The sequence below is a fragment of the Xenopus laevis genome, chromosome 1L, assembly GCF_017654675.1.
Source record: "Xenopus laevis strain J_2021 chromosome 1L, Xenopus_laevis_v10.1, whole genome shotgun sequence".
Taxonomy (NCBI): Eukaryota; Metazoa; Chordata; class Amphibia; order Anura; family Pipidae; genus Xenopus; species Xenopus laevis.
Genome location: NC_054371.1, coordinates 108622447 through 108648103, shown reverse-complemented (window position 1 = coordinate 108648103; position 25657 = coordinate 108622447). Strand labels below are relative to the sequence as shown.

The 25657-nt window shown below is 36.0% G+C and overlaps 1 protein-coding gene across 2 annotated transcripts in view; it reads left to right on the top strand.

Annotated features, from left to right (window-relative positions):
• Positions 1-345: 345 nt before the first annotated feature.
• efna2.L (ephrin A2 L homeolog) overlaps positions 346-25657 on the top strand; it is a 124794-nt gene continuing 99482 nt past the window's right edge. Inside the window, exon 1 of one of the 2 annotated variants that reach the window (XM_041561836.1) lies at positions 346-1137. In XM_041561836.1, coding sequence (XP_041417770.1) covers positions 1019-1137 — 119 coding nt within the window. In that variant the 5' untranslated portion in view covers positions 346-1018. The remainder of the gene's footprint in view (positions 1138-25657) is intronic. The other variant, XM_041561832.1, reaches the window with a different exon arrangement.

Below are 25657 nucleotides of genomic sequence, written 5' to 3'. Positions count from 1 at the left end.
TGTAGTCTATAGAGAACTAAAATTGCACTGCGCTTCCCCTTTCCCCATAATTGCATTGCTAGTTCTTGTAAATGTTGGGGAGGAAAATTAGATACAAGCATATTCTTTCTGTTGAGTAGGAGGTCCAGTAACTGATCAATATCTTGCTGTTCATTTAATTTTGTGTAATAAAGAGGGATAGGATATCTAAGGCTTAGGAGGCAAAGGAATGAAGACAAGAGAAGGTTGGCGTTTTTTTTTCGGTTAAAAAGCAAGTTAATTTACATGATAAGCTAAACTTAAAAACAGAGCAGCATGCTAGTCTGTCGTTTACTGCAGGAATTTCTTGATGCATCCAGTAGATGGCATAAATAATCTAACAAGAGGCTGAAGCACCATTCAGAATCAGCAAGAAAATAGAAGGCAATGATGTAGAGTGAGGGAGGAGTGAGAAGGGCTGGCCGAAGGGATAGGAATGAGAGGGAGGGGAGATGTTTGGTGTGTGGATGGAGTAAGGACAGAGGGATTTGGCAGTAGCAGTTGTGGGGCTTGGTATCTGTGGCACTGCCAGAAGTATCCCTATCAGTGATTTTGCCTTAGCATTATTTATACCTGTTGTGTGCTGACAATCTGTTTGCCTTAGGACCAGCTTGTTCTCTGGCCTTCAGGATGTCCTGACTGGTCACTCACCCTGGACTCAGGAGTTGTCTCCTCCTGGGTTTCAGACCATGAATGCTGAGAGTGATGCTGCACTGAACCGGAGCCTGCTCTTTACACCTTGGCTGAGAGACCCACGACATTGTCCCTCAAGCAAGAGAAACAGAACCACAATTGTGGAACAAAACACATACCCCATGGCATGGAGCTGAGAGGTGCCCCAGGACTGCACAGGCAAAGAAAGTGACAGTTACACAGGAAAAGCTGCCTGTATAAGGCTTTAAAAACTCTCATCTTTCCTACACACTTTTTTCAGGATACAGTCAAGGACATGGGACCAGGGTGTCTGGCGTGAGTGGAGCATAAAACTTGGACCCCCAGTATGGGGCCTCTGGTCCCACTGATTCTGGGGGCCCTGATTTGGGTCTGTGTATGGACGGATGACCCCAGTAAAGTTATATCAGATCGATATGCAGTATATTGGAACAAGAGTAACCCCAGGTAAGAGTCCTAAGTCAGGGGGTACAGGGTATGGTGTCACAAAGCGAGTTATTTTGCCAAAAAAAAAAACCTTAGTGATTAAGGAGTTTTAAAGTAAGTATATTGTCCTTATATGCAGAAATACATAAATCAACTTAGTTAGTGAAGGCTATTCTTGTTGCCTGGAAAGTATTACATGAATTAATGATTTAACAAGCTACGTACTAATAAAGGGTATGTGTTTTATGATACATGTTAAACTGTATTAACTTCAAGCATCTAAGAATGTTTTTGTATATATAGTTTTAAATTATATAGTTCATAGCTGGAAACTGTTTAAGTTTGAGAATCCAGAGCAGTGATAGTCAATCAGTTCCCCTTCAGAAGTTGCCGAAAGACAATTCCGAGCATATCTCCAACAGCCTTCAGTGGAATGCTGGGAGTTGTAGTTCAGCAAAATACAGAGGGTTTCCATTGCCCATGCTAACCTAAAGAAACCATTTTTGTTTCAAAGCTGGTAGGTACAAGCCCATAAGCCTCTATTATATGCCTATGCTGAAGTCGCTAGCTTTAGATTTATATTTGGATTGCTGTGATCTTTGCATAGCTTGTCGATGTGCATGACTCTGCAGGTGCCTCAGCTATAGAGAAATAGTTACTACACTCAGTAGTTGTATCCCTGTTGCATGGTCAGCCTTTTGACTTTCTCACTGATATTGCTTTTATTTTGACAAGTTCCACCCGCTCTCTACTCCTGTAACCATTTCCTTTCTCCCTGCTCCAGAACACAGTGATGCTGCAGCTCAGCTCTGTGTGTGGCTTATTCTTTATGTGACAATCTAGGCTGCACTTGGTCAGTGGACTTGCTTTCATAATTTGCTGCAATAGGACACTCATGGGATATGAAACTTTCCCTTAATGCTCTGGCTCATTTTGCTGTTCATGAGCCAGTGATGAACTGTTATGAGTACAAGACACCTAGAAACTGCCCACAAGCAAAATAACTACAGTGTAAGTGATTTCTCCTCCGCAAGTAATAATCAGTAAAACCCCACATGGGAAAAAGCACAAAGCAATATCCACTTTGCAACAGTTTGTGTCTCCAACATGTTCTTTGGTTACTTTAGTTGGCTTGTACAACTTATATATAAGCAGTGTAGATGGCTTTCTTACTGTGTATTTGTTGCGAATCACGGGGTTAGCATGCATACAGGCACGTGTGTGTAGAAGGGCATGTAGACTGGGGTTGTATTGCCTATTATCATTGGGATTTCTGTATCAATTAATGTTGGTTGCCTATTATGGGCATTCTTTTACAACTTCCATGCCTTGTGTAGTGCTGGGGTCAGCACAGTTTGTGTGTGGCTGTGTGTATATGTGTTACAGAATACATAGTATAGAATGCATGTAGAGTGTAGTGTGTAGCTTTCTCAGATTCTAACCAACGATTCCACTCCCTGTGCATGCATACTTAGCTGTATAGATTACAATACTTCCAAGCAAAGTATTTTATCTTATAGTTTGGAAAGTTTCTTCTAGACACTGACATTCCAGTGGGTGTGCCTCAAACAGAACAAGTTAGCATACTTAGCTTTTGTAGTACAGCGAAGTGTTATTAAACTAATGATAAGTTTGCCTTTAACACTGGTACCTACAATTCTGTATAGTGCATACATAGTTTATGTTGTGCGGTCCATTAGGAGCATTATGTGTACTTTAAATTGGCGTGGTTAGTTTGCATAAGATTTATAGCTCATACTAGCATTCGCAAATGTATATACCAATTAGCATGCTTCCAACTGATATATGTTTAATGTGTACTATGTGTTTATTGGCATGCTCAATGGGTGCTGGTCATGTAGGGCAGACTGGCATAATCACTGTGCCTACAGAATACAGGCTACCATTCTTTGTTAGTGAACTATTTTTTATAGTCTATGTGATTTCCATGAACTTCGCCATTCATTTTGAATGCATTTGATAATGTAGGATGGTCCATGTTTGTTTGTCTATATACTGTAAGTAATTAACTTGTGCATGATATATGTATATCATATATAAAAAAGGCTGTGTGCTCTGTGGGTCAATGTTAAATACACAACATGTATATGCAGGGAATGTGTATTGTGTAGAACAGGCTACATGTTCATGGACTTGTGTAGTATGAAGAGTAGGCTTCATACTCTATAGTTAGATGAAAAGTACAGACGAGATTGGCATGCCGTAGTGTAGTTTTAGCATACGTGTGTAATGTGTCCTACTAGATGATATAGTTTGCATGAGTGTTATGTGCAGTACATTGTACAATTTGCATTCTTTGCACTTCAAAAAACAGGGAAAATTTCAATGTACTTTTTAATACATCTTTAATATACTGTTCATTCTAAGAAATAGTAGTTCAGCATGATTGTACTAGAAGTGACCGTAATGCCAAAAGATTTATAGATCATAAAGACAACTTTCTTCTTGCAATCTCCTCACTCTCAGGGAAAGTGGAGTGACATCAGTTCAGCTACTCTTGCTTTCTCCCAATTCAGTTTTAGGACTATTGCCTGCATACCTACTTACATGTTGTGATTCCCAATGTGGAAACAGTTATTTAGGCTTTTTTTTATATTCTTGGCTAGGTCCTTTCTATCCTAAATTGAAGCTCTGTTCCTTCCACTTGCATCAGTGGTAGTACCTTAAGATTCAGGATTGACTCATTTTTGTAGAATGCCGATGAGACATCATTTGGTCTTCAGAGGCATTGCTGATAAACTTCAAAGACGTTATTTGAAACAAATGTATCATAAATATGATACCTCTATGGCTAATAATATATATTAATTACAAAGTAAACATTCTGTGCTGTGGTCCCTTCATGCCATGGAAATAATAAATTAAATAGTTTAGTATGTTGGTTTATAAATCACAATCACCACCATCAACTCTACTAATCAGTAGCTAACCATCTATTTAAATCACTGTCTAGCTCTATATGTGTCTGTCAGGTTTGCTTAAAATACTTCTAAATGTGTATTTTCCCTGTCTGAAGCATTCATACAATTATCCTAAAATTAAAGTTATATTGTACAGATAGAATACTTCAATTTTTCTTATCATTTTCTCGCTATATGAGTATTACTGTGCATGTTTCTTTCCCCATGCACTGTGTATTGAGTATGAATGTCAGTGCAATAAAGAAAAAAAACAAAACAAAAAAGCATAAAAGCAAAAAAAAGAAACAATAAAAGTACTTTTACAATCCGTGTCAGAACAGGCTACAGTCCTTCAACAGTACACCTTTCTTCTTTTTCCAGCCTGAAGTGCGAGGAGGAGAATTCTCCATTTAAATTCTTGTCCTAGACAGACAACAGTTTGAAGTGCAATGGAATCAGTCTGAGACAAAATAGTTAATTAAAATGCACTAATATATGTAAGCCTTATTAGAGTTTGCCCATTTTACCAAAGTATCTCAGTAAAATATTTGTGTAGGTGCATTTTAACATATAAAATGTGGACTTGAATCTGTGGTTTCTTTTCTGGTCCTTTGTTTGAAAGACGTTCTCTTTCTGTGCTGATTATTTCACATATGGATTTCATTAGATACATGACTTCACTTTTTTTTCTTATTCCAGTTTTGGGTTTCTGCCCGTGTCTGCCTTGCTGGCCTGGAATATTTCTTTTGTTCAGCTAAATGCTCAACATATGTTAGAATTCCTATAAAGGATCCTAAGTTTGGTGCTGGCATGGATCGGAGTTTTTGGCTCAGTACTTCCAGACCCAGCCGGCTGCTTTTCCAAGTACTTGAGTTATTAAATGAAAGAGAACAGCCTGAGAGGATTAAGCACCTCACATAATTTAACACACTGATAGTGATCTATAAAACTAGCACAGCTTACTTATTCAGAGTGCTCAGGACAAGTTTCCAGGATAAAATTATGTATTTAACATTAGAAAAAAACGAGAAACATACCTCATAACCCAGGTTTTATGTTTTCTGACTTTAATGAAAAAAAAATTATTAAAGGAAAATTCCAAAGGATTTGAAATAAGAATATAATAAAAAAAAATATTTGCCCCCATCAAAGGTATCAGAGTAGATATTTTTGATCAGCTCATGTATTGAAAGACTGCCGCTATGTCAATAACATGCAATTCTTCTATTTGTATCATGTTAGATAGTTTATTGCTTTCCAATATACACTGTGAATTATGCAGATTAAATTGCACTGAAGATTTAATTCACATAATCAACCCCTTATAGAATGATGGACCTGCATCTGTTATCAAATGATGAATCGAATATAATGACACTTCCATAACTAATGGACAATTGTTTCTCACTGTACATTGCAGAAATGATACAGCAGACACTGAGACACTGGTAGGAGGTACAGAATCTACAGCTAGGAAACATAGGTAGTAGTAATACACACAGTTAAGGCCAAGTGGTCTGACAAAAACTCATACTGTAGTTTCATTGCAACACACACTTATAGAGTCAGTGTATTGCTATAGTATACAAGATCAGGATATACAATTGGGCAGCAAGTCCTGTCACATAGAAGAGTGCAAGAACTATTTCACAAGCATAACATTTGTTTTTATGCTTAAAGGAATGATACCAGGAGAGCTACAAATGAAATGGTATAAAAATATGCACAGGCATAAAATTGAAAACTATACAATCTATTATATATAAATGATAGAAAAGGTAGGACCATGGATAGTCTGTAAACCTTCTGTCTCGATATACATCACAAATGAAAAAGAAAAAAAACGGACAAAGGAAAAAAAAGAGCAACGTTTTGTTTCAATATATTTAGTGCACGAATGGCTGTTGCTTGTCCTACAATCTTAATTTCTGTGCAGTATTTAACATAGGCTGGACCATGTGCAATGGTTTGTTTATAATTTGTAACGCAATTACAGTTTATAAAGAAAATCAATGTATTTTAGGTCGTGATCTATATAAAGATTACCATGTTAAGGATTAATATTTTTCCGTTAAACACATATTAAAGCGTATTTGCTGGAAAGTCTTTTATTTACTAAACAATTCCAGTAAGGTCACCCAATTATTACTGTATATATCATGAAAATGTGATGTATGTATACAGATCATATTGGATCTTGCTATACTAATAAAACAGCTTCATGAACAGACTGAAGATTGGGCCCTATATATACACATACAGGTATGGGACCTATTATCCAGAATGCTTGGGGTTTTTCCAGATAAGGGATCTTTCCATAATTTGGATCTCCATATATTAAGTCTACTTAAAATTAATTTAAACAATAAACAACACACATAAGATTGTTTTGCTTACTATATGGATGAATTATATCTTAGTTTGGATTAAGTACTATTTTATTATCACAGAGAAAAATAAAATAAATTAAAAAAATGTGAATTATTTGATTAAAGTGAAGTCTATGGGAGAGCGCCTTCCTGTAATTCAGAGCTTTCTAGATAATGGGGTTTCCGGATAACAGATCCCGTTATATATATATATATATATATATATATATATATATATATATATATATATTGTATATATATACACATATATATTAACTATATATTTTGCACTGATGACCATTCAGGACAACTGGGTAACTAGTTGTGCATTTGGTATGATGTATCATTCGATATAAAATTTAAGTGCTTTGGCGAGTGGTTTTGTATTTCGTCTGTAAAATTTGCAATATTTTTGTAGCATTTCTGCATTCTATGGAATGTCATTCCATTCAGTTTCTCTCAATTATGAAGGAAACCTTATTCACACAATGGAGAAGGTCAGGTTATGCATTGAGTATCATGCATTGTAAGATGTGTTTTTTTGTATACATGAATTATTTCATTCTTAATACGGATCTCATTAGGTAAGATACTGTACTGTATATGGTAAGTCTCACAATAGGAATTTTGGTATCATTACTGTAGGTTTCATACTGCTGGAGGAGGCCTCATTGTATCACAGACTGATTGTGAAAGAAATCCCTCAAATGAATCTTGCTTGGTATAAAGAGCACACAATACAGTAGGACATATAATATACAAGAGGTCTTTTGTATACACAGAATGACAGAACCTCAGTATCTATTTCTGTCTCATACTCTATACTGTGATCAGGTCTTATATGTTGTGAGACTCACATTATGGAAAGATCACTAACTATAAGCATTTTTGGTAAAGGACTCCGTAAATTTGATGGTGCATGCATAATTTTATTACGCAAAAGTGGTGTTCAGGACTATCCCTTATTTGCATCCTGAGATGCTCACTGTGCTATATATCTGCTAAAAAATCTTTGCCACATGGGTAGTAGTTGTGTAGTCTCTACACAATGGAGAAATGTATAGTGAAGATGCACTTTACATTCTGGAAAGGTAGGCAAATTAGTTGACGGGTGAGTAGCAGCTGTAAATACATGGGATATTGCACATCCATCTTATGTGTCACAGTCTGAGGCTTTGTTATACTATATTATTATTATTATAATTATTAATACCGGTATAGGACCTGTTATTCAAATTGCTCGGGACCTGGGGTTTTCCAGATAATGGATCTTTCTGTAATTTGTATCTTCCTACCTTAAGTCTACTAGAAGAACAATTAAACATAAGATAAACCAAATGGGCTGGTTCTGCTTCCAATAAGGACTATATCATAGTTTGGATCTAGTACAAGGTACTGTTTTATTTTTAAAGAGAATTTTTTTTTAAATTATTTGGAGTCAATAGGAGACATCCTTCCTGTAATTCAGAGCTTTCTGGATAACGGGTTTCCAGATAACAGATCCCATACTTGTAACATGTATTTATAAACTGCTAACATATTCCTCAGTACTGTACAATAAATTGGTATATACATGAAAATACAGATTGACTTACACAAATAACAAATAAGCAATACAAGAGCTATAGATGGCACACACGAGTTTAATGTTATGTTGTGATTAAGCAGTTATCTACACTAAATTCTTGCTTTAGAAAATGAATCCCTTATTAAAAAATCTTGCACTTTAGGTCTTATTATATATGAAAGCCTTAACTGAGTTATAGTTTCTTTCAAAAATGTTTTATACATTTTTTTTCAATATGGAGTTTAGTTGCTGTGCTTTTTCTTTTTAGGAGAAACTCATAAACATTTCTATTTTCAAACTGCTCATATTCTTAAAGTTGAGATATCTGTATGTATAAAATCTGATCTTAAAGCACAAATAAGCAAGCACCCATCACTCATGCCAACGATTTTGGCAATAAACATGTTTTATTGGAAACCTGTGCCCAGTATGAATATTCTAGATCATCTTATTTGTCATTGTACAATAATCAGAACCTTTAAATATCTATTTAGATTATTATAAGGAGTTATGGTGGTTAGCACTGCTGCTTTGCAGTACTGGGTCCTTGGATTTGATTCCAGGCTGGGCACTATCTGTAATGAGTTTGTATGTTTGCCCTGTGTCTGTGTGGGTTTCCTTTGGGTACTCTGGTTTCCTCCCACACTACAAAAGGCTGGTTAATTAGTGTGTGTGAATGTGATAGGGACCTTAGATTGTATTCTGCACTGGGGCAGGGACTGATATAAATGATGTATAATCTCTGTAAAATGATGCAAAATATGTTGGCGCTATACTGAATACTGACAGAATTGGTGTGGGTTAGCTTAGTTATTTATTAGGTTAGTTATTTCACTGAATATTTGGCGGCACAGTAATGGCTATAAATTCACCAGCAAGATAATCGGCAATTATTGATTCATTTGTAGTAAATGGTAGTATTTCTTATACAGTATTACATCAGTACAGTAATACAGGGACATGTAGTTATAGTTTGTTAAACAGTTGGAAGTATTTGATTCAAGGAACTATCCAATGGTCTTTATCAGGCAGATATTTAGTTTTGACATTGGCAGGTAGCCTGGTGGGGCTGTCAAATAGTAGGGGGTTTTGAAAAAGGTTAAACTTACTGTCTTTTTTTTCAATATAACTGACTGTTCCACTGTATATAATGGGAAGTGATTCAAGACAACTCCTTGCATAAGCCCTGATATTTCAGTCAACTATAATTGGGAGCCATTTGAGACAACTCCTGGTGGTTTGCCAAAACTTGGTGACATGTTAATGTACTTCATTTAAGCCATGTTGAAAAAGCAACTTTATGTTGTGTCAATTATTTTTGTGTATTTTATACTCATCGGCTCATCCTCATGGTCCTCGGCTTAAGGTTAAAACCCATTATTTCCTACACATGGGTGTGTGTTAAAAGCAACAACATTAAAAGATTAATGCGGGTTGGACACAACTGCCAAATGTAGGGATAATTAAAATTATTGTTATAGCCCCAAGTGACCCCTGATTACTGTAAGCAGGGTTTCTTTATGACCCATTTTCACAGTTTGATGTAAAATTTAAGGACTCCGTAAAACGTGAAATTATTTATATTTTTAGCCAGAATAGAATGGCTAATACCACAAGGGTGGGCTCATGTTCTTATTACACATGGTTGAAGTAGTTCTTATATTCTCAGGATCATTTACTCCTAGGGAAAATTGTAACATCATACATTTATAGCTTTGGGAGACTTTTCCACAGTTTTTCTCTTAGCTATTAACGTGAAAAAAAACTGTTAAATTTTGTGCCATGTTAGTAGTAGCCTTAATTAGCCTCTAAAGTAATAGGGCTTGTTTTTTGGAAACAAAACAGAAAGAATTGTCATGGAATGTTTCCATTAAAATCAGTCAAGGTGTTTGAAACCAACAGAAAAAGTGAAAAACATCTATATACTGATCTATTACCAAACGTATAGTCTTCCTAATATGTCTTACAAATAAATACATGCTCAGATATTCAAATCTTAGTTTTTTTTTATACCAATTATTTAAAAAAAAAAAACATTTGCTTACCCTGAGAGACATACAGATGTAATACAGGTTACACTGTATTACATTTTCTTTTTTTTTAATTGCGTGTATATTATTTTGGTTAACTCAATGAGTATACTTGCAATGATCTAAACCATTATATACCAATATAATGTTTGTATTGTTGAAAACTAATAACAATTGTCAGTTGAATTTAAAAAAAAACACCAAATTGCCTTTCTTTGTCATTCTGTACAAATATGAAAAGTGTAATTTTTCCAGCCATGATATTTTGGAAATTTTACTGAACAAAAATTGCAATAAAAGCCCATCTCCCATAGACTCAATGTTATCCCAATAATCCACTCATTTAAAAAAGATTTCCCTTTTCTCTGTAATAATAAAACAGTACCTTGTACTTCATCCACACTAAGATATAATTATTTCTTATTGGAAACAAAACCAGCCTATAACGTTTACATGATTTTCTAGCAGACTGAAGGAATGAAGATCCAAATTACGGAAAGATCTGTTAATCGTAAAACCCCAGGTCCCGAGCATTCTGGATTACAGGTCCCATACCTGTAGTTTAATTGTTACTGTAGTGCATACTTATGGTACGGGTATGGGATTTCTTATCGAAAATGCTTGATAGGATATTTTTCCATAATATGATTCACAGTGCCTTATGTCTACTTAAACTTTAAAAACATTTGCTTTTGCCTAGTTACACGGTACTAGTTTATTATAACAGGAAAAAAAATCAGAGAAAAACTAATTATTGTTTGTTTAAATATAACTATATGGGAGGTAGAATTGCTTTATATATTTTATAAACTTTTTTTAATGTTATGGTAAAACAGATTTTTTAATTACACTTTATATAGTGCATCAGACCCTGTTGCAATGAAGCTTGCAGTCTAACTTCCCTATTATATGTGCAACACTAGGGTCAGTTTAATCAGGAGACATCACAGGAGAAAACGGTATTATAATATTGATCTATTCATTAATGCCTAATGCTATAGTATAAAAGTCAGCATGGCTTTTGCAATTAAACCTTTTAGTTTAAAAAAAACAAAACTAAAACAACAAACCTATACATATGAACCAGTGTTATTGAATTGTAAGTCAAACTCCATCATACTTTTCTATGGGGAGCAGAAACCCCCACAGGGCACAAGTGTTGCTAGGCAACAGAAATATCCACCATGCCTACAAAGTTGACATTTTGTGCTATAATATTGGATATACATTCCTAAATAAAATTAAAAGCAAATGAAACTTGGATTAATTATAGTTGCATTCTGGCAATGCTTCCTCCCATATCTTTAAGTATTTCTGTATAATGACAAATGAATTATCTAAAATTTAGTCTTATATTTTAATAAAGTGAACTAATTACTATTTACAGTTTTTTATTGTAAGAGACACTTATTGGTATGTAACGTACGTTGCTGAATATACATGTTCGACCTAATAAATATATTTTCCACCTTGCACAAATAAATGGAGCTAATTCCCACTACACTGTAGAATTGATTATCCCCATTTGGACAGACTTTGTGACTAATGTTTTTGGATTGTATAGGCCACTAATTTCTGTATGGTTTATGGTTCAGTATATGGTTCAGTCTTTATGGATGATAGCGCATTATAGTTCTTCTGTTTTGGAAGGGAGCATAGAACCTAGAGAGTAGCATTTACTTTTTTTACATTCACAAGGTGTGCAAGTGCTCACTTATTATTATGGTCTTCTGATTTCCTAGACATACAAACAAATTTAAAAAAAACACGGCTGTCATCATGCCAATGTAAAGGCAATATTAAAATCTCCACTTAGATGTTTAGTATAATGTCATCTTTTTTCAAATATAATTTCAAGTTGCCAAATTCATTTACAGTGGCCACTAAAAAAAAGAGGATGTGTGTCCCAATAGCAGGTGAATAGAGTCATAAGCAGTAAATATAAATAAAAAAATGAACAACATGGGCAGTCCTTTCTTGACATTGCCAACCAGAATTTAAATTGAATACCCTTCATTAAATAATAATAGGAGACGGTTTGCCTATGAGACCAATGTGGCAATAAGAATTGTACAATCTCTTATATAGCCTATTATTGGAAGAGGCCATATTGTTTCAGTGACTTACACATATTGCACCTTGTTTTGAATAAAGGCATTTTAAATGGTGCTGTACAGCTGCATATTCTATGAATGATAGATGTCTGGGTATGTTCAGCTTATACATTGACATGACCTGAGTGAGTCCTGTTGTAAATCAGAATTATTATATGCTACTTATAAATTCAAAAGTATAATTGGTGAATTCAGGCTCTAAATCCATAATTCATTGTTTATATCTGCGGTACAATTTTAGGCTTCACACCACAGGGCAATGCATATGTTAATTAATTGCATGCTACCCTTCCAGGTCTGCTCCAAACAAGACAAAAAAAAGATCATGCATTATTTTATTTATATTTAACATTTGTCTCAGATGTTCCCTAATTACATTATGTCCTTTTTTTGTCCCTGGTTTATAAAACTGGCCATCTGCACAGAGCTACTTTAATCATGTTATGGCCAGAAATTAGTTCTCAGTATCTGCACTCTTTCTATGACATGTACTTACTTATAGGCATGCTTAAATCACAGTTGCATTGCTGTAACTATGACCATTAAGCATATTTTACATTGTAGGGCTGGTGCATATGCCCCCCTTTAGGTAAATTTCCTTAATGGTACAAAGGCTAAGTGACAAAGTGCTCCTAGTATCCCAAATATCTCTATGCACCTATTCCCTGGAGAAACACAGACTGAGGGAGGGGGAATATGTGCATTGATAGTGAGAGGGCGCCTTAATGCAGTGGCTGGCAAGAAATAGGTTGCCATTAAAACAGAAGACTTTAATGGTCTGAATTTAACTTAATATTAGCCTAGTATCATGTAGACAATCGTATTCTTGGAGAATTTGCAATTGTTTTTTGTTTTGTGCCCTCTTTACCTATTAGTTATGGGTTCAGTTTAATTTTTTGTTTGTCATCTGTTTATTCATCATATACACCCAATTATTGTAAAGTACGGTGGAATATGTTGGCACATTTTAAATAAATAATAATAATAAAAAAATTATAGCAACCAAGTAGTGGTTTATGTGCCATACTGGAATGTTATTAAATGTGCAGCCTAAAAATTAATGTGTTTTCTGGTTGTTGGGCTTCACTGACCTCCTCTACAAAGCTTTATAAATACTAGGTCAAAGGGAAGCAGCATACAAAAGCAATTTAAAAAGAAAAAAGGAAAGGATAAAGGAAGACCAATTGCAAATTATGACGGAATTTCAATTTAATTTTTATACTACAAGTTAATTCTAGCGTGAACTGCCCCTTTAGGCAAAGGTGGCATTGAAATAGCGCTACCAAATGGTAAAAGATGCTGTAAAAGATCATTTCCTTTTTACAGACTATAAATTGCTGCAAACTGAACTAATTTACTTATTTCTTAGTTGGGCAGTACCAAGGAATTGCTCTGTGTTATGAAACAAAGTAAAATACCCAATCTTAGGAAATGACAAAGATATTGCACGAGTACCCGCACGCAGGTGTTAAAACACTGCATTAGCTGCCCAACTTTTGCTATTTGTGTACCTGACAAAGGGAGTTGAGGGATACAGGTTTGAGGCTGCAGGACAGAGAACTAGCCAAATATTTCTAATGCTCACGAAGGCCCGTGAACTCCTAAAGCTGCCATATGCAACACCTTTGCTGAAACATCTACAGTCCTTACTTCTACACTTACATCTCATCTAAACACAAACATTTGAATGTTAGGCTGAATAAAATGCCCTTCTACTTTTTACAATGTTAATATTAATCGATAGGGTGCATTTTTGAGTGATTTTAAAAAAGAAACAAGGTTATACCTTGCAAACACTATGGGGCTGATTTGCCAATGTCTTTTTACGGAACAATATTTTTTAGAGCTAAAAATCTTGGATACTAATTACTTTAAACCATGAAAAAAACTGTAATCCTTTAAACATAAAAACAATGAAAAAGAATTATACAAAAGTTGCCATCTAAAGGCTACAAATGACTTATAGACGTCAACGAGAGCTATCCCTTTTCAATTGTAGAATCTTTCTTTGCTTTGTGGATTTAGAAGTTTTTTTTTACAATTGTAATTGCACAAAAATTCTAATGAAAATTAGGATTTAAAGGTTTTCGTGTCCTTATTCAGATTATTTTTGTGTTTATTTTTCCATTTGTGGTTTTTAGATCCTTTAATAAATTACTTGATAGTCATGGTTTTAGTGAAAGAGTTTTTTTATTGTTTCAAAAATGTTGAAAATCACACAAATCAGAAATGGGCCTCCTACTGGATGTGTATCTGTAACAGTAACAATGCATAGTAGTTTAAATTACAGGTATTGGACCATTTATCCTGGATGCTTGGGACCCGGGGTTTTCGGGATAAGGGATCTTTCCATAATTTGGATCTCCATACCTTAAGTCTGCTAAATAATAATATAAACCTTAAATAAACCCAATAGGATTGTTTTGCCTCCAATAAGGATTACATTTGTTAGGATCAAGTACATGCTACGGTTCTATTATTATGGAGAAAAAGAAAATAATTTTTAAGAATTTGATTAAAATTAAGTCTGTGGGAGATGGCCTTCCCGTTATTCTGGATCCAGGGGCGATCCTGGCGCCTCCGCTGCCTAAAGCAGCTTGCTGTTGCCACCCTCCCCCCATGCGCTCACCTTTTTGTGCGAGAGGGGGGTCCACGAGGGCAGGGGAGAGGGCCAGGACACTAGCGCAGAGAGCATAATTGCTCTCTCTGCACTAGAAGAGCGGAATATCTGGTTTGAAAACCGTAAATTTGCCTCTTAAAGTACCAGGAGTTGCATTTTTGCCGACCCTGGTTCCTAGTGGGGAGCTGCCGCTTGAGGCAAGTTTCTCAACTCTCCTCATTGGCGCAGCGGCCCTGAACAGATGCCATATAGTAGCACTATAATTAATACAGGTTGTTAAAATGGTTGTAAATGGCAATCAACAGAAGTATTTAAACTCAGTAATATCAAGCCCTTACAAAAAATGAAAATGTTTTCTAATGTTAGAAGGTGATTTTACAGATCCTTAAAAAAAAGGAAATACTGAACAAAGAATACTAAAGAATACTACTTATAATATACGTAGCTGTTATGTCCTCCAAAATAAAATAAGGTTTAGTGAATTATGATTATTTATTGTGGTAACTAAATTAAATACATTATTTTTGTGACAGTGGCCAACTTGGACTAATGATAAACAGATATTGTTTGCTGTATATTCAAATTAAAGTGAATGGACAATCGGTTAACTATTAATCATCAAGCCAAAAACTTTATTAAATAAAAGATAACAAAAAACAGAAGTAACTATTTTCCTTATATGCAGCCTTTCATGCAGAGTATACATATTATTTTAACAGTCATGCCTGGAATAAGTAAGAATGTGGTCCAATATCCCTAAAATATATTGCAGTTTCCGTTAAAATAACATGTGGACTAGGCATACACTGGTCCAGAAAAGGGTGGGCCAATCAGAAAAATTATCATGAACTTTCTTGAGTGATCTCTGCCTGACAGAATTGGTGTCTTATGTAGGCAGCATATTTCCCTTTCATGCCAAAAGTAAGTATCTGCAGATGGGAAGGACTCTTGTGGTTCTCCATAAGAGGACCACAGTGCTCAAGCACATGCCTTGCAATTAGTTACTCCCAAAGCAATATTCAATATTTGTGAATATAATATTGGAGCACAGAACTTTAGAATGGCTTCATAGGCACATTAAATCAGACACATCTATGGACAGATGGAGTATACTTATTCTCTCTTGGGCTTGTTTCACATGCCGTTCTTTGTTAGCACAACATTTTTCATGTTATGTACTACAACAAAATTCCAGGAACTGTTACAGACTGCTTTCCATTATAGTTAATGTGAAGATCACTTGGTATGATGGGTAGGTGATGGCAAATGGCTGGTGTAACTCTAGCCTGCTAATTCAGAAATAGATAAATCTTATAAATGCTTCTTTAGGTGGAGACTATCATAAAATAATGACAGAATGCCATTTTCTGTGGGAAGAAATTAAGAAGCATAAAGGAACACAACCATCTATAAAAAAAGCAAGGTATGAGGTTTTTGGTAAAGAAGAGAAATGTTGAAATGTATTGTCAAGTAATGCTTAAACAGGTATTCTTTTGTTACGCATATGTGACATCTTCTCTTCCGTTAGTCTGGTTATGCTTTATTTATTGTTACATTAACAATTGTAAACAAAAAGGTGCTTTAGACCACAATAATTCAGATATGTCATTTTTAAAAAACTGGATAGTATTAGCAAAATTGTGTAGAATTAAAATGAAAAAATATAATTTTCCAGTACTTTTGTATACGTCTATTCTAAAACAATAGCATGGTCATGGACAGCATGAGGAAAAAGCTTCCGTGGATCTTGTATGCTGATCAGATAGTTGATCCTTAACGAACATGATCATGTTTGTTAAGGCATCATCAAGCATCCCAAGAGGCTTGATTAAATTGTAAAGTCCTTTTAATTGTGGTTTAGGACATTAATAGTCAACAAGTTTAATGATTCATATTTTTCCTTTTTTTTTTAGGAATTGCACCTAAATTAATATTTGATAATTATGGGCTTAAGTTTGAAAACATGACAAATTCACACAAAAAATAACTGCATAGGCACAGCACACAGGACCTTCCCTATGGGCGGCTGGAATCTGCTTCTTCACTTTTGTCATATGTGGTGTTTTGTTCAAACATACTTATTGCAATAAAAGTTCTAGGAATTGCTGCTTCCCATTGTACCTAATGTAGATAGTAGCTAGTATGCTGGAAGGGTGCCATCAAATACCCCTTGTATAATCTAGAAATGAAGTGCTAGAAATAACAGAACACTACTTCTTCCTATTATCTTACAGGTCACATTTTTTGGATATAAATTGGACACATTATTATTATCTTTTATCTATTATTGATACGTTTATTTTTGTGTAATAAATAATATTTGTACACTTATGGAACACTGAGATCTAGTAAGATTACCATAGTGGGAATACAATCCTGGATAGTTTGTACAGGAGTGATGTGACGGTAGAACCAGTAATCAGAAATTAGAAGACTCAATTTAGAGAAAGACAAGCGTTTGATTGTACTCACAGTCATAGTTTCAAATAGGCGGTATAGAGTATGACTATGCTCCCATTTATCAAAGAACTTAAAATAGAGGGTGACATTACAAGATACAATGTATTAAGAGCACAATAATTGAGCTGTATAATATATTTTATATTAAACAAACTGTTTAAAAATTGGTCAAATTTTTTTCTATACTTCTGCTGTGGTCACAGAAATAATCCATTACAAAAAAGATACTGAGTGTAGTTATAAAGATAAGAAATATATTTAATACCAGACCATTATTATTTTACACCATCTCAGACCTGAGAGAATCGATTGAAGTCAATGGAGCAAATGTAAAAAAATTGTGTAAGTAGAAAGCCTCAGATACAGTTTTTGCATATCTTTTTTGTCAAGCACCTTGTTTTATGCCACAATTTTCCACTCATCTATATGTTCACATTAAAGTATATTGCAGCTTTATCACTGTGTCTGAATGATATGCATGGGCATTAAAGTGTTGATATGTAGGGACTTCTAGTGCCATTTTCATTCTTTATTTTCTTTATTTTCTTATTTCATTCTTTTCATTTCTTATTTTGTTGTCTAGAAATTGTTTGCATTTCTTTTTCTACCAACATAGGATTTCAGATGAAAGCAGATTGATATTTTATTTGTTATATTACAGTTTATATGCTGAACTGTAGAATATACAAAAAGATGTAGACCGGCTAACTAAGAATACCATTACATATTAAAAGATTTCATGTGAACCTCTATTTTATTCATTATGGTAGGTCTTTTCATAAAAGCGTTGAGTGCTGCACATTCAGATTGCTTAAAACTTGGAAATGTAAATGCACAAAAAGACCACCTGTTCCCATTTGCCCCTGAATGATACACTTGGGAGTACTTGACAGCTAATCCTTCATGGCATTGTGGGAGTTGCTGTAGCAATGGATTGCTGGATGTAAATTGTGCCAAGAAGTGTTACTGTTTATCTATGTGGAGGACTAGATGGAAGAAGATTTTGTATTAATACAAATAACTTTATGGTGACAATGTTTATACTGTTCATTGTAGCTTTGTTGATTTGCACTATTTTATATATATATATATATATATATATATATATATATATATATATATATATATATATATATATATATATATATATCATCATTTATTTATATAGCGCCTACAACATACGCAGTGCTTTGCCTTAGGTATAACAAACAAGGAATAAATGGAGGATAACAAACAAGGGTTACAGAATTGGATTAGAGGGCCCTACAAAGTAGAGTTTACAAAGTAAAGGTTAGGTTACAATTGAGACATTAGGATTTTTGATACAGCAATGATTTGGAAATTAGAGATGTAGTGTTTGAATTTTATTTTAGAGGAGATTGGGAGACAGTGAAGGGACATGCATATGGGAGCAGCTGATGTTGAGCGGTAAGAGAGATGAATGAGTCTAGCAGCCGAGAACAGAGTGGAGTTGTGAAAGGTGACTTGTTGGAATACCTGGAATAGGTTACAGTAATCAAGGCGGGAGATGATGAGAGACTGAATCAGTGTTTTAGTTGATTCTGAACTGAGATATGGTCGTATTCTGGCAATGTTGCACAGTTGAATATGACTAGATTTTGCAAGTGTTTGATTGTGTGGCGAAAAAGACAGATGTAAGTCTAGGATAACTCCTAGGCAGAGTGGCTGTGTGGTGGAATGAAAGGGGGACAGGGGAAGATCTTGGAGGAAATATAATGAGTTCTGTTTTTGAAAGGTTCAGTTTCAGGTGGCGCTGTGACATCCAGGAGGAGACAGCAGAGAGACAGTCTGTAACTTGGGAAAGGACAGAATTAGAAAGATCAGGAGTAGACAAGTAGAGTTGGGTGTCATCAGCATAAAGGTGATACTGAAGTCCAAACAACTGAATACGTTTTCTTAGTGAAGTTGTATAGAGCGAGAACAGCAGGGGGCCTAGAACAGAGCCTTGAGGAACTTCGACAGAGAGAGGGAATGTAGTAGAAGTAGAGTTAGAGAAGGCAACTTTAAAGGAACTGTCAGACAGATAAGATGTAAATCATGAAACCAGTTGAATGCCAGTTGAGTATAGAATGTCTAGGAGGAGTGTGTGGTCAACTGTGTCAAAGGCTGCAGAGAGATCTGGAAGGATTAGTATGGAATAGTGACCTTTAGACTTTGCCAGTAGAAGGTCATTGGTTACTTTGGTGAGTGCAGTTTCAGTTGAGTGTGTTGGGCGGAAGCCAGATTGCAGGGGGTCGAGAAGGGAGTTGTGAGTGAGATGCTGGATCTGGCGTTTGTAAACAAGCCTTTCTAGTAATTTGGATGCAAATGGAAGAAGGGAAACCGGACAATAGCGGGAGAGCTAGGATCAAGAGAAGGTTTTTTGAGGATAGGAGTGATTAGTGCTTGTTTGTATGAGGATGGAAAAGTACCAGTAGAGAGTGAAAGGTTAAATATGTGGATAAGTGTAGGAGAGAGTGTATCAGAGATTGGATAAAGGAGGCAAGAGGGTATGGGGTCAAGGGAGCAGGTTGTGGGTTTTGAGCAGGCTAGAAGTTTGCTAACTTCATTTAGTGTTGCAGGGGTTAGGGAGTGCAAAGGTGGATGTGAGTGGACTGCAAGTTAGTCTGAGATTGTTGTCAGATGTCAGATTCAATAAAGAAATGAGCAAGATCTTGGGCAGTTACATTAATATAAAGTTTAGGTGGATCACACCGGGATTTGCACCATAAATGCAGGCCACTCCAGAGTGAAATAAAAATTCCATTTATTTTTCAACTCAAAAGAGCTTTTCCAGCAGCAGCAAAATGGCAACAGAATATAGCTTGCATTCAGCAACAAAAAGTCCATCTAAAGCAGGGATCCCCAACCTTTTTAACCCGTGAGCAACATTCAGAAGTAAAAGGAATTGGGGAGCAACACCAGCATGAAAAATGTTCTTGGGGTGCCAAATAAGGGCTGTGATTGGCCATTTGGTAGCCCCTATGTGGTTTGTCAACCTACATTGAGGCTCAGTTTGGCATTGCACCTGGTTTTTATACAACCAAAACTTCCTTCCAAGCCTGGAATTCAAAACTAAGCTCCTGCTTTGAGGCCACTGAGAGCAACATCCAAAGGGTTGAAGAGCAACATGTTGCTCACGAGCTACTTGTTGGGGATCACTGATCTAAAGCATACATTTGCTTACTTTAGTAGTTCTAGGGGCACATTTACTTAGCTCCAGTGAAGGAATAGAATTAAAAATACTTCGAATCGAATTGGCTACTTCGACCTTCGACTACAACTTCGAATCGAATGATTTGAACAAAAAATCGTTCGACTATTCGACCATTCGATAGTACTGTCTTTTTAAAAAAAACTTCGACCACATACTTCGCCACCTAAAACCTACCGAGCACCAATGTTAGCCTATGGGGAAGGTCCCCATAGGCTTTCCAAGCTTTTTTTGATCGAAGGAAAATCGTTCGATCGATGGATTAAAATTCTCTGAATCGATTCAAAGGATTTAATCGTTCGAACGAAGGAAATGCGGTAAATCCATCGACTTTGATATTCGAAGTCGAAGGATTTTACTTCGACGGTCGAATATCGAGGGTTAATTAACCCTCGATATTCTACCAATAGTAAATGTGCCCCTTAGGGGCACATTTACTTAGCTAGAGTGAAGGAATAGAATAAAAAATACTTCGAATTTCGAAGTATTTTTTTGGCTACTTCGATCTTCGACTACGACTTCGAATCGAACGTTTCAAACTAAAAATCATTTGACTATTCGATAATCGAAGTACTGTCTCTTTAAAAAAAACTTCTACCACATACAGTACTTATAGATTTGAAGGATTTAATTGATCGAACGATTTTTCCTTCGATTGTCCGAACAAAGGAAATGCGGTAAATCCTTCAACTTCGATATTCGAAGTCGAAGGATTTTACTTCGACGGTCGAATATCGAGGGTTAATTAACATAGATTTTATATTAAAAATTGAAGAAAGTCTATTCTCATCTAGATGCAATAAAGCAAAACCTGGAGATGATTACATTTTTATTTTCAGACTAATGTTCAGAAAACTAGTGACTTCCCTCCAAAATATACTGATCTTTGGGCAAACGTTAGTAGTTCTAGCATCCATTACACAAGGAGACAATCAGGCTGGTCTGTTTGGCAGCGCCTGATTTCTTTGTGGGCCGCCCCTAGGCTGTGCGGTCCGACCAGGTGGCCGCGCAGTCCTAGCGCCCGCCTACACATCCCCTTCCCAGCGCGCCGGCGAAAAAACGTCGGTGCAGCTGGTGTAATTGAATGGGGACGCACACATCCCCATAATGCGGCTGGGCGGCCTATGCGGCCTTGCCGAAAATCCGGGCCTGCTGTTAGGGAATCCCACAGGTGAATAACAAATCATAAAAGTCTCCAACTTTCTCTCAGACCCAAACACTCTGTTCTCAGTAAATTTAGCAGGTGCACAGCAGTTCCCATGTGTAGCTCCTACTCTCACACCACATTCACCTGCTACTCACCTGCTTAAAACAATCTTTGGATGGTAATGACAAATGGTACCTGGGTCAAAGCCATCCACCAGTAACCATTACTGATGTGCTAAATAGACTTTTACTGTAAACTGCTAATAGGAATTCTCGCTAAAATTAAAACTTATCTTCCAGTGCCCCTTTCTGTTTGCTTCTTTGCAGGGATTGACTACTGAATAGGTTCTGCAATGTTTTTTTCTGTTGCACCTTTTACTATGGTTCTGGAACTTGATCATATCCCTTTTCTTTTATTTAAATAGTTTTTGCCTTATATTAATATCAGTAATCCTTCTCTGTACTGAATCTCAAAAGTGCTCTGCATTTTCATGTTGAGGTTTTTCTGAATGATACCTAATGCTCTGCATTCTTTTTTTCTTTTAAGTGCAGTCTGTTTTCCACAAATCTAACCTAATGTTACCTCACTAAAGAAAGAAAGTGTGTAAAGAATAGCAGCACTGAAGTACAGCAAACATTGCCAATTAAATTTCAAGTTCTGCTGAATAAAATCAAGAGCATTTATAAAGTTGTATAATTATGTTATGCAAATGTGTAGCTTAGTGTAAAATTTTGGTGTAAAAAGAGGTGCAAACTCAAAATGTTATCCAACAAGGTGACATTTTTGTTGCAAATAACTTCTGAGCATCGAAATGTAACTTTCCAGAATGATTTTGTCTTGGTTCATAAGGTGTCTTTTGCAACATAAATCAAACAAGGCTTTATTATAGTCACTATTCCATAAGGTTTCCCTTACGCTAACATAGTTACATAGTTGCATAGTTAAATTGGGTTGAAAAAAGACAAAGTCCATCAAGTTCAACCCCTCCAAATGAAAACCCAGCATCCATACACACACCCCTCCCTACTTTTAATTAAATTCTACATACCCATACCTATACTAACTATAGAGCTTAGTATCACAATAGCCTTTGATATTATGTCTGTCCAAAATATCATCCAAGCCATTCTTAAAGGCATTAACTGAATCAGCCATCACAACATCATCCGGCAGTGCATTCCACAACCTCACTGTCCTGACTGTGAAGAACCCCCTACGTTGCTTCAAATGAAAGTTCTTTTCTTCTAGTCTAAAGGGGTGGCCTCTGGTACGGTGATCCATTTTATGGGTAAAAAGGTCCCCTGCTGTTTGTCTATAATGTCCTCTAATGTACTTGTCAAGTGTAATCATGTCCCCTCGCAAGCGCCTTTTTTTCAGAGAAAACAACCCCAACCTTGGCAGTCTACCCTCATAATTTAAGTCTTCCATCCCTCTAACCAATTTAGTTGCACGTCTCTGCACTCTCTCCAGCTCATTTATATCCCTCTTAAGGACTGGAGTCCAAAACTGCACTGCATACTCCAGATGAGGCCTTACCAGGGACCTATAAAGAGGCATAATTATGTTTTCATCCCTTGAGTTAATGCCCTTTTTTATGCAAGACAGAACTTTATTTGCTTTAGTAGCCACAGAATGACACTGCCCAGAAATAGACAACGTGTTATCTACAAAGACCCCTAGATCCTTCTCATTTAAGGAAATTCCCAATACACTGCCATTTAGTGTATAACTTGCATTTATATTATTTTTGCCAAAGTGCATAACCTTGCATTTATCAACATCGAACCTCATTTTCCAGTTTGCTGCCCAGTTTTCCAGTTTAGACAAATCACTCTGCAAAGTGGCAGCATCCTGCATGGAACCTATAGTTCTGCACAATTTAGTATCATCTGCAAAAATAGAAACAGTACTTTCAATGCCCACCTCCAGGTCATTAATAAACAAGTTGAAAAGCAAGGGACCTAGTACAGAGCCCTGCGGTACTCCACTAACAACACTGGTCCAATTAGAAAATGTTCCATTTACCACCACTCTTTGTAGTCTATCTTTTAGCCAGTTCTCTATCCAGGTACAAATACTATGTTCCAGGCACACATTCCTTAACCAGTAACCTTTTGTGTGGCACTGTATCAAATGCTTTAGCAAAGTCAAAGTAAATCACATCCACTACCATCCCAGAATCAAGGTCTCTATAAAAAGAAATTAAGTGAGTCTGGCAAGATCTATTACGCATAAAACCATGCTGGCACAAACTCATAGTATTATGATTTGCTATGAAGTCCAGTATCTTATCCTTTATTAACCCTTCGAAAAGCTTTCCTACCACTGACGTCAGACTAACTGGCCTATAGTTTTGAGGCTGAGAACGGGATCCTTTTTTGAATAGAGGCACCACATTAGCAATTCATCAGTCTCTCGGCACTATGCCAGATCTCAATGAATCCTGAAAAATTAAGTAAAGAGGTTTGGCAATCACAGAGCTAAGCTCGCTAATTACCCTGGGATGAATAACATCTGGCCCCGGACCTTTGTTAATCTTAACATGTTCTAGTCTCTTTTGAATTTCTTCATGTGTGAACCATGCATCATTAGTTGTATTACTAGAATTGGGACTGTTAAGAAGGAAACATTCACTTACTGGTTCCTCATTTGTGTAGACAGATGAAAAATATGAGTTCGGAATCTGCGCTTTTATTTTGTTTTCATCAACCAACTGATTCCCCCTCTGATAGTAAGGGTCCCACCCCTTCCTGCTTAATTTTTTTACTATTAACATATTTAAAAAATAATTTGGGATTTTTTTTACTGCTTGCTGCAATATCCTATTCTATATCAATTTTAGCTTGCCTTATAGCTTCTTTGCATGATTTATTGGCCTCCTTGTACCTTATAAATGTTTCGGCTGTACCAGCTAACTTGAAAGCCTTAAAAGCACGACTTTTCTTACCCACCTCAACACCAACTCTTCTATTGAACCAAAAAGGTTTTGCTTTGCAATGACGTTCCTTGCTTACAAGTGGAATATACTGACAAGTATATTTATTAAGCAGCATTTTAAAGACTTCCCATTTTTGTTCTGTGTTTAACCCTGTGAAAAGCATTTCCCACTTAATATGTTGCAGAGATGCCCTTATACTGTCAAAGTTTGCACGTCTGAAATTTAGTGTTTTAGTTACTCCCTTATAGAATTGCTTCTGCAACAGAATCTCAAAGGAGACCATGTTATGATCACTATTCCCTAAATGCTCACCCACACAAATGTTAGAGATGAGTTCAGTATTGTTAGTTATTACGAGGTCCAAAAGACAGTTATTCCTAGTAGGTTCTTGAATGAGCTGGAATAAAAAGTTGTCATTCAGCATATTTACAAACCTACTACTAGCTTTTTCTGTCTTAGCAACCCCATTACCCCAGTCAATGTCTGGATAATTGAAGTCACCCATAGCAAAAACTTGACCCAGCTGTGAAGCTGCTTGTATCTGCAAGAGTAGCTGGGCTTCATACTCGACACTTATACGAGGTGGTTTATAGCATACACTAATGATAATTCTTTTTGTTACCTTTAACATGTGTAATAAGATCTATTTTGTTAGAGATAACACGATCCATGGGCCTTTTCTGACTGGAGCATTTCCTTCCTAAGCCATGAGATGTTCATACAGTTAATTTTAAAACTATCTGCTGTATGATGTTGCTTTATGAAAGTCATTGTCTGGGAGACTTAATTCTTCTATGATTAGCAGTACTCTAACCATAGAAAGATTCTTTGTTTAAAGGGCAGCACAATTTCCATGGGCTTAATTTGTTAATGCTCAAGCACAGAAACTGTACTGGTTCCCTCTCACGGCATCCCTAAGTTAAGAATGAGCACCATTTCACCTTCTTGCCCACCTCTTAACATAAGCCTGTAAAAAATGGTCAGTGTGTAGTTTGGCTGTAGGTTCTTGGAGCACATGTGAAAATCAAATTATATGCAGTATGCTTCTGGTGGCAAAGGGAATGGGAGTCAGCTGACAACTGTAGGTAAACCATGTAGGAGAAAACTGGAGTCATAACTTAATCTTTGTAAACACATACCTGGACAGTAATTTTTTCTTGA